We start from the raw sequence: 10037 nt of genomic DNA, 5'->3' as shown, positions 1-10037 counted from the left end.
ACATACAAAAGACAACACTGCAGGACCAAAGGGTAAGAACAGGCCCTTAGAATAGGGCTATTTGCTGGCAGCTTAGGTAGAAGCAATTAAAGCAAAATAACTATAGTCATTATGAAGAAGGAGCAGATGCAAACCTGCAGGACCACTTGAAGACATTGGCAAGGATGGTTAAGGTCTGCCTGCAGTTAGCCCCCAACTGGAGCTGCCTTTATGTGAACAAGGAGACTAAGGCTGTAAGCGTGGAGTGGGTTGAACAGCCACTGAGACTCCCCCACCTGCAACAGAAGCTCCACCACTCAGCATGCAGGCACAGTCAGAAGTACTCAGGTTTGGGCATCTTCAAGTAAGGTATCTGCACTCATGAAAGCAGTACCATCTGCAGCCATCAGGGACCTTAAGGCACCATGGATGGCTAGAACCAGCAGCTTGAATTACCCATGGGTGCCAGGTAACCTCGTAACAAATACCCCTCCTGACTGAGGAAGAGCAGAGCAGCCAAGCCCTTCTGCAGAGCACTTCACAGAAACAGTTTCCAGGCAACCTCTCACTCCAGAACTGTTCCAAGTACAGTGACCTGAGTTTGAGAGTCTAACTACAAACATTTCACAATGAGACCAGGCTCCTCGCTGCACACCAGTTGTGGAGGCTGCTACATGCAGAACTCTGCCCTGTCAGGAGGGAGGAAGTGCAAAGGCAAATACTGCAGTCAATTTCTGTACTCAGTTATGCACACAGAAGGCAAAGAGAGACTGTCACAACAGCTGCAAAACACTGCCAGAAGTAACTAGAATGCACACAGCATTTTGAACATGAGAAGAGAGTTAACACTGCCTGAAGTTGGAAGCACAGACCAGAAGCTCTCTCCCTCCTACCAAACAGTTCTGCTGACACATCTATCCAGAACAGCTTTAAAGAGCTAAGATTTAAAGGTGAATTCACAAGGCTTGTGTTGACTGCCAAGATTTAGACATCCTTCTGGGCTGAGCCATGTTTGCAATTGGGAAATCCTTGTTTGGAAAAGCACAGCATCTTCCTTACACACACAGCAGCAGCACTCTCTGCAGGGCAACAAGCCTGGTAGGCAACGCTGAGCATGTGCTCTGCCTGGGGCAGAGGAGCTGTTTCCAGTTGCTTTACCACCAATGCACTTCCCACACCACTTTCAAAGGCAATCTAAAATGCTGATGTGCAGACAGGTAACCCCCTCTCAGGGTTTAACCTGTTACAACAGAATAAACCAGGTTGGAAGAGACCAAGATTGTGTCCAGCCTATCATCCAACACCACCTAACCAACTAACCCATGGCACCAAGCACCCTATCAAGGCTCCTCCTGAACACCTCCAGTGATGGTGACTCCACCACCTCCCCAGGCAGCCCATTCCAATGGGCAATCACTCTCTGTGTAGAATTTCTTCCTAACATCCAGTCTGAACCTCCCCTGGAGAAGCTTGAGACTGTGTCCTCTTGTTCTGGTGCTGGGTGCCTGGGAGAAGAGACCAACCCCCACCTGGCTACAACCTCCCTTCAGGGAGTTGGAGAGAGCACAAAGGTCTCCCCTGAGCCTCCTCTTCTCCAGGCTAAGCAACTCCAGCTCCCTCAGCCTCTCCTCACAGGGCTGTGTTCCAAACCCTTCACCAACTTTGTTGCCCTTCTCCGCACACGTTCCAGCAAGTCAACATCTTTCCTGAACTGAGGCTGCATTCCACAACTTCATAGCTTGAGATCATGCTCCTCCATCTGCAGCACAGCTCCTGAAGGCAATCATGAGATGATGTGACCTGAGGCACAAGTGATACTGAGGGCAAGACGTGAGATTTGCTGCCAGGTGGCGGCAGCAGCAGCATGCCTGACGCTGCCATTCGAGCCTCACAGCGGCGACTGAGCGCTCTGCAGGTCCAGCCCTGTTGCCATTGGCACTTTCACTTTGGACATCGGCTCTGCTCACAGCAGGGACTGAACAACAGAGCACCTTCTTGAAACACAAATAACTGAAAGGCTCCAGAAGAGCTACCACAGTCAACATCAATCCACTGCACCTGGATTTCTGCATAATTGATCATTTTATTGGAATCTGTTAAAAGGTATTTGTTCAGATGACCTGTGGAGCAGGCAGTTCTGCTGCTGCTGTTCTCTGCATACACACTGAGCAAGTCTCCAAGCAGTACATAAATACTATTTTGTCTGACTCCACACATATGCACCTTGACTCCAAAAAGCAGCTTCTCCTCAACAGAACTTGTATCCATGGGACCAATGCTCATTTCTTCCAGCTATGACTTGTACCAAATCCATACCAACCATCACAGGTTAAATACATCAATACATGTAACAGAGCTTCACCAGTTAAAAAAAAAACAAAGTAAGAAAGTTAAATACTGCAACAGCTTAGGTACAGACTGCATTGAAATGACAGAACATGAATGTCTACTGACCTAGAAGACAATGACAGTCACCAAAACACACAGAAGCAATGTCAACAGCCAGCACTTCTCCAAGCATTTCAGAGTCCCCCTTTTCCCCTCAAATAAAGAAGGGCTGCACACATCTTGAATGTGAACTTACTGTCTAAGCATTTCAGAGTCCCCCTTTTCCCCTCAAATGAAGGGCTGCACACATCTTGAATGTGAACTTACTGTCTAAGCATTTCAGAGCCCCCCTTTTCCCTTCAAATAAAGAAGGGCTGCACACATCCTGGATGTGAACTCAGGTATCATTAACCTTACAGCAACACTGATCCTGGTATTTTAAGGCTGGATAAAGAGACAGACACAGAGCTGCAGGTCACAAGGTACATATGGCATCTGTGAGTTTGAGGAGCCAATGTTTACTACAGCACAGGTTCATTGTTCAAGTTAAGTGTACCCTAACAGTAGCATTAATCGGCAATGTTTGAATGCAGGAGCAAAGCGTCACAGTACCCATTTAACCCAAACAAATTAACACTTTATAAGTGGAGCTTAATTAGCTATGATGAAGGCCAGGGTGGTATTTTAAATGAAACCCCTTGGTGAAGTGAAAAAGCTGACCTATCCTTGTTCTCCAGAACACAGGAATCAAGTTACATGTGCTCAGCACTCAAAGGCTGGCTATTTCAGCCAGCATTTGAGTTTTTAACCCAAGGGCAGGTTAAAATAAGTCTGTATACAATGCAACATACCCAAAATAGCTGCAATGACGACAGATCAATTAGTTGCCAAGCCCTAGTTTTTAAGGTTACAAGCCCAGCAACTTCAGGCACACAAGTTACAGCCAATCTTTTCAGTTCAAATTCAGCCATTACAACCCAGAGACCAGAGCTTGCTCTGTGGTAGTGTTCTGGACCTGTAAGAACATGCATATACCAGCTGTCCAGAAATAGAACTGCTAATGAAGAGGCTGCCAGAAAAAGCCATTAAACAGACACATGCATGCCAATTAGTTCCCAACTAAAAGACTATTTACAAGCCATATGTAATTTCTAGTTTTCAAACTCAACTTAGGAGTTCAAGTGCAAGACACCCAGAATGTGACATCTGAAACAGGCAAGGTGAAGGAGTGCAAATTGCAAAGCCACCAAGAGGGCAGCAATGACTTCTTCCCAGATGAAAGTTTATTTCACAGGTAAGTTCACAGCAAACAGGGGGGAAGCCCATGGAGGACATGGCTTTCAGGAAAGCCAAGTCTTGACCAACTCCACCGACTTAGGAAAAGTGTGAAAGTTTCTTCATACAGCAAACTGAAGTTCTCCACCAAGTTATCTGGTGTCTTAATGCATGTTGTGATGTGTTATTGCCCTACAAATTGTGCAGAGGCCCACAGGCAATAAATTATTGATGCCCAAGAAGTTAAGTTACCATGCATAAGATATGATTAAGCTGTAGCAGAACCTCAGGTATTGATTATGGCTTAGACCTGCATTGAAAGTCAACACTGAAGACAAATGTCCTGAAGTGAGTGACATTGTTGATATGAAAGTCAGACAACTTTGTTAGACTGAAGACTGGAAGTGACCTTCTGCTTAGAAGAAACAATAGACAATATACTCACAAATAACCAGACCTACTTTGCAAGAATTAGCCCTGTAAGGATTCAGCAGTACTCCTTTTTACTCAACCTTTTAAAGATACTGAGTAGGTATTTACAGGTATTTATAACCAGGCTGTTGATCTTCAGCAGCCAGATCTTCAATAGGTAAGTTCTTTATCCTCCTTCCCTCCCTCATCCAAATTTGCCAAATTCAAGGCGTTGCTCTAGCAGCATTCATAAAAATCAATAGTGCAAAGTTACTACAGAAACCTTCCCTCCCCCCCAAGCTGTGACATCCTCCTCAACTTTGTATTAGAGTCAACAGCACTTCCCATGTGTTTAGAGCTCTGGGGGAAAGCAGGAACAATAGATATGCTGAATCTAGCAAGCAGCCAATTTGTTTGCTGAGGGTTTTTGGGGAGAGGTTATTGTTGGGTGGTTGTTTTTTGTCTTGCTGCTCATACTGGCCATTGTTACAACTCCGGTAACTAGCTCCCTCTGTGCAGTAATTCACAGCTCCTCGTTTTGATAGGCACCTATCATATGGGAGTTGAACTGCACCACAATAATAGTCATGTCATCTCTGTACATGCGAGCCAGCTCCTCGGGGAGGCTGAGCATCTTGGAGAGCCGCTCGTGATCCACGGTGCCGAACTCGTTGTTGCCCACCGCATGCCGTATCAGGTGAGTGGCTGCGTTCTGGTCTTCAAACACCGAGGAGAACCTCGCCCTCCTTTCTGCCAAAAGACCGTGCATCTGTCCCAAAGTTACCTTGTAGCCACCAATGGCTATTGGCTCCTGATGGTGAACACCAGTGAGGTACTCCCCTACGATTCTAGCCACGTCTTGCCTGTGCATCGTCTCCCACAGCCCATCGGTGGCCAACACCAGGAATTTATCCTGCGGCCGCAGTCTGTGATAGATGACTTCCGGCTCGGCTGTGAGGTAAGGAGGAGTGTGATAGTTTGGAGGAATAAACTTTGTGTATTCATTGTCATTCAGCTGATCCGGGCCTGATTCTACCACCCTCTTCTGCAGCTCAATACTCCATTTAAACTTCACGTCACCGAAGGCTCTGAAAGGCATCAGGAGACCCAAGAGGCGATCTTGTTTCACCAGATTCTTCTCTTCGGACTTGGGATGCTCCGTTTTCACCCGCTCCACTTCGTGTTCATTTTGTGCATTGTGGTCATAGGACAGGTTAAGTGCAGACCAAGAGCCGTCTTCTTCCTGAACCCCAAGCATTGCCCTACTGTCACCTGTGTTTGCAACGTGCAAGTCAACACCATCCACGTGGGCCACGCAGGCAGTTGCCCCAGAAAACGCTACTCGCAGTACCAGGTAGTTGAGAAAAGAATTTGGGTCTCCTACTTGAGCCTCCAAAGAAATATCATTATCAAGCCTCTTAAAAGCATTAATTAAAGCTTCTTTCACATCAGTAGTCTCCCCGCTGTTGAGATCAATGAGCTCCTGCCAGTAAGTTCTTAGGCTATTGAAATAAAGCTTGGAAGCTTCTTTGCTGAAATAATCATTGGGATGCTTGTGCCATTGCAGAATGGGCAACAGAGCTCTGCCACTTTCCACAGCGTTTTCTATTTCAAGTAAAGTCTCATGAGGTAACAAAGAGACAGCAATGTAGTAGAAGAGTCTTTCGCTGACAGCTTGAGCACAAGCACAACCGGCATGGCCATCAAACACTCCCAGAAGCATCCCTCTGGTCTGTAAGCAAGTGGCAGCACTCCTCCGGTCTTCTATTGGAGCATTTGCAGGTAACTGGTTACTATCAAAGCCGAGGACAGAGCTCACATTTTTGCCATCAAATTCCGGGACTTTGAAGCTGTATTCATTTGCCTTCAAAATGCTGTTGACCTGGGGAGGAGTGAGGTAAAACCTCTGCGGTGTAGAAGCATAATCCCTCGTGTGAAAAAAGTAATTGAAGTCCTCCTTGGGCCTACAGAGCGCTGCGAATTTCTTCTGAGGGGCGCATCTGAAGTGACTGTGAGCAAAGTGAGAGGACAAACAGCAGAGGTGTCTGTGGTGGCAGTAGCACACAGTGCTGCATAGTCTGCTAATCTCACAGTTACGAATCAGTGGGTACAGATGAGCTGGTGCTGGCATGGCATCAGACAACAATGGCAGCCTGGAGCTTCGGACTGGAATTGCTGAAAGACAAGAGAACAACTATGCTTAGGGGGACAGCAAACATATTTACCCCAGAACTCTGTGGTAAGACACTTACAGCCCCCTAAAAGTTGACTATACAGAGCTCAAAACTTCACAGGTCTTGAGAAAAAGGCATTAAGAGGTAATTCTTTACAGACACTACACTGGGCTGTAACAAAAAGCTACACCGTTCTCAGGTTTATCTACGCTGAAGTAGTTCTTATATCCAGTCAAACAGCAGGCAGAAAGTGAAAGCATCATCCAGACAAAACAGCTTCAAACACAGAAGACAACAGTTAGCATGGAGCATTCTGCAGTACTGCCATCTTCCACAAGAGTTTTGTCCTCATTTCCCAGCTGACAGAGCCAGATGTGGCACAGAAGGGAGAAAGCTGCCTTTACAAGGGTGAAAAAGAGATAGAACACTTCAGTAAGAAGAAAAAGCTTTGAGATGACATACAACTGGATTTAAGATGGTTTAGATGATAAAGACAAGCAGGAGGTCACAGACAGCAGATACTCTTGAGGCTGTAAGGCAGTAGGAGGTTTTGTTTCTTCTCCCTTTCACATGTAAAACTTGAAGCTTCCATAACACCATGGTGTACACATACACAACAGGCACAGCAGCCTAGGCAGCAATTTTTAGCTTATCAGATAAAAATACAAGAGGCGGAAAGCAGAAGAATCTCTCCTACTACCTAGATCAGTTGATCTAGCAACCCCAGTAACTATTAGGACTGTAAACTGGTCAAAAAAGCTACTCAGTTCAAGGACTATAGCAAGATGTGTTTGTTTGCCTCACTTGTAAAGCTCTACACACTCTAAAGATACTTCAGGTAAACTACTAACTTTTGTAAGAGAAAAGCATCCTACTGCTTCTTGCCACCTCTAGAAAGCTCTCCTTCAATTCTTGCATTCCTCTGGAGAAAGGCTAATCAAACATTCTCTTCCTTGTCCCCGTTTACACACCCAGCCACAGAACTATGCGAGTGCCTCATTAGCAGGAAGTCTTTTACAATGTCATGCTTGAGAAAGCAATTCCATAGTGGAAAAGAAGTTGAACTGCATCTTCTGTGAAGTACACCCTGTTAAGGTCAATTCAGTGTTCTTGTCATTTTTCAGAGTCAAGTTTGATCATAAAAGCTTCTCAGTGAAGATCACTACAGATTACCTTGTCCAAGGCCTACCGCAGTCTAAAGCCCTAGTCTAGCAGCACTGCTGGACCTCAGATTGAATTGTTCTACTGACCAACTGGATACTGCTGTGCAAGGTGCTTCAGTCACTACATTACCATCATTTAAGCCAAGCAGGTGTATCAGCATTTCAGATGAGAGACAACCCCTACATGCAGTACACCCCAATACTCAATCTAGATCATGCAGCATAGGAAGAATCTGCATTATGCAATCACTCCACCCTGTAAGCTTTCCATAGCTCCTGACTGAGGGTTCTGATCACCTGGACCAGCTGAGAAGTGTCTGGAATACCTGAAGCTTCACTCTATTCTCAGTGTTTCAAGAGAAGGAAGCAAGTGTCTTCCCTCCAGGCCTGCTTGTTCTCCCTAAGCACCCAGGAGCGGAGCCTGTCTCTGTTACAAGATAACATATGCTGAAAGCAAAGCAGAATTCCTGTCTCCATCCCTCTGCTGGCTTCCTAGTAGGAACAAGTGACTGTCAACATTGACTTACATTGGCAAGAATTCTTGTTCACTTCTCCCACCAACTGCTATGATGACTGAACAGGGCAGATTCCTATTGTTCAACTGCAAGGAGCAGCTCTAGCTGTAGTCCTGTGGACCACAGACAGCTGTCCAGACACACAGCAGCGGTGCATTTGTTTGAACTTCCAGATGCACACCAAATGTATGCTAGCTTCCCACAAAGCCTACTTCTGTTATGCCATAGACACGTAAAGCCTGGGCTGGAGAAGTAGACAACAGTTCAAAACACAGATTTGTTTCAATTCTACTGTCTTTTAACGCTAAGAGAACTATTTTGGTTCCTGTCTTCACATACCTCCAAGCAACAATTCTGCTCACAGAATTGTACTGCAGTAAGAGACACACCTAGCCTACAGCACCTTGGATTTGGTGATGGTTCCCTTTCAGACTCCAACTGAATCAAGTTCTCCTGACTGCTAAGCATTTGCTCCTGGGGCTGACCCACACGTGGTGCCACAAGTGTTCTGTTGACCCATGATGAAGCAAAAATAACAAGTGGACTGCTGTTACAGTGGCTCTGCAGTGCCACCACTGAGCATTTAGCTGATTTTTTCCCTTTTTAATCATTAGTTTATCAGATATTACATGAAAGCCAAGAGGAAGTAGCACTCAGCCTCAGATTTTCCATGACCTGCATCCTTTACAGTAGATCCACGTCAGCTCAAGACACCAGTCTGCTTCACACTCCAGATTTAATCAGTCCTGGGGGATGTAAGTCAATGAGGAATTCCAAGTTTGCCAACTTGAAGGGAAATTGTCTTAAGTCTCCCTCTTCATCCCCACTAGCACAGATGCCCCAAATATAACCAGGCACTCCAAGCAGTCCTTAATTACTTCAAGATCCCCAGTTCATTATGGTTGATCAAGCGATGGCAGTGAACAAAAAAGAGATTAAGCATGAATTTTAAAATCCAATCAAGATTTGCCACGAGATTAGATTCAAGCCAGTATTAAACACTTCTCCAAGCCCAGAACCGGGTAAAAATGCTACTTTTCAGCCTACAAATGTAATACTGCCAATAACAGGCAGTTTATAGTCAATTTAGGGATTTTACAGGAGTACACCAATAAAACAGAACAAAATATTTCCCTTTAATAACAGCCTACTAAGGCAAACCGATGCTGCACAGGCAAGGTCCTCCAAACGCACCTGCCAAGGGGCTTCAGCTCAAAGCGCTTACCCAGGTGTATTTCCAACACTCGACAGACCTGGACGTTAGAATTAACCTGCTGGAGAGGATGGGGGGGGAGGAAGAGGAGGAGGAGGAGAAGGAATAAGGCATCTGCAGCACAAGCAGAACCGTTAATTCTTCCCTCCGGCCAGGCCTCAGCCCTGGAGCACGTCCCCGCCTGACAATCCCTTCCCGGGGACCCGTCCGACCCCCGAGCCCGGCGCGCACCGGCGCGAGATACATACCGATCCGCCTGGGCCCAGGGCACACACACATCCTCCTGTCACAACAAGAGGCCGCCAACATCCACAAAGCAGAAGCCCGGGGCGGGGGGCGGGGAAGAAGCAAGGCAGAGAGTTTGTTAGAGAAGACGGAAGGCTCCGACACGGAGAAGGACGACAGAGAAGGAGACACGCACACACGCTGCCTGCGAGCGACCGGAGCCGCTGCCACCCGCCCGGCGGTGGTGGCGAGCCAGCCCCGCAGCGGCGCGCCTGGAGCAGCCGGCGGAGCTCGGCGGCCAGCGCCCACACCCGCCGCTCCGCCGGGCACCCAGCCCCGCGCCTGCCCCCCTTCTTCCTTCTGGCATTGGCGAGCTCCTGCTCCCACTCGCCGCGGGCAGGGCCCACCCGCGGGGGCTGGGCGTCGCCACGGCAGAGACCGCTACCCCCGCAGGCGCCGAGCGGCCCCGACAGGGCCGCCCCTCCCAGCCACCAGCCCACCTCCGGCACGACCCCCTCTTTCTTCCTTCCTTCCTTCCCTCCCTCCCTCCCTCCGCCCCGGGCCGCGCGGGCACAGACCTGGCCCTTTCCCGAACGGCTCAGGCCCGTCCCCCGGGCGGAACAGGGAAGCGGCTGCGGGGACCGAACGGCCCAAGACGCACACACCCGCCGCTCCCTGCGCCCCAACCACCTCCGCAACCGCCTCTCCGCGCGCGGCCGCCGCGCCGCGCCTTATAAAGACCCCGCGGGCCGGG

The 10037-nt window shown here is 48.0% G+C and overlaps 1 protein-coding gene across 4 annotated transcripts; it reads right to left on the bottom strand.

Moving 5' to 3' along the window:
* Nucleotides 1-2042: 2042 nt before the first annotated feature.
* Nucleotides 2043-9976, bottom strand: PDP1 (pyruvate dehydrogenase phosphatase catalytic subunit 1). 4 transcript variants are annotated; one of them, XM_068164350.1, is made up of 4 exons: nt 9862-9976; nt 9307-9341; nt 9040-9119; nt 2043-6168 (listed from the first exon to the last, which is right to left on the bottom strand). In XM_068164350.1, the coding sequence occupies exon 4, from the start codon at nt 6122-6124 to the stop codon at nt 4517-4519; it is 1608 nt and encodes a 535-aa protein (XP_068020451.1). In that variant the 5' UTR covers nt 6125-6168; nt 9040-9119; nt 9307-9341; nt 9862-9976; the 3' UTR covers nt 2043-4516. The 4 variants fall into 4 exon arrangements, with proteins under 4 accessions (XP_068020451.1, XP_068020449.1, XP_068020450.1 ...); XM_068164348.1 differs by lacking the exon at nt 9040-9119; XM_068164349.1 differs by lacking the exons at nt 9040-9119; nt 9307-9341.
* Nucleotides 9977-10037: the final 61 nt, after the last annotated feature.

The sequence above is a fragment of the Melanerpes formicivorus genome, unplaced genomic scaffold, assembly GCF_026170545.1.
Source record: "Melanerpes formicivorus ecotype bairdi unplaced genomic scaffold, bMelFor1.0.p_v2 SCAF_79, whole genome shotgun sequence".
Lineage (NCBI taxonomy): Eukaryota > Metazoa > Chordata > Aves > Piciformes > Picidae > Melanerpes > Melanerpes formicivorus.
Note: the sequence above shows the minus strand (reverse complement) of the source record. Positions and strands in the feature narration are given on the sequence as shown.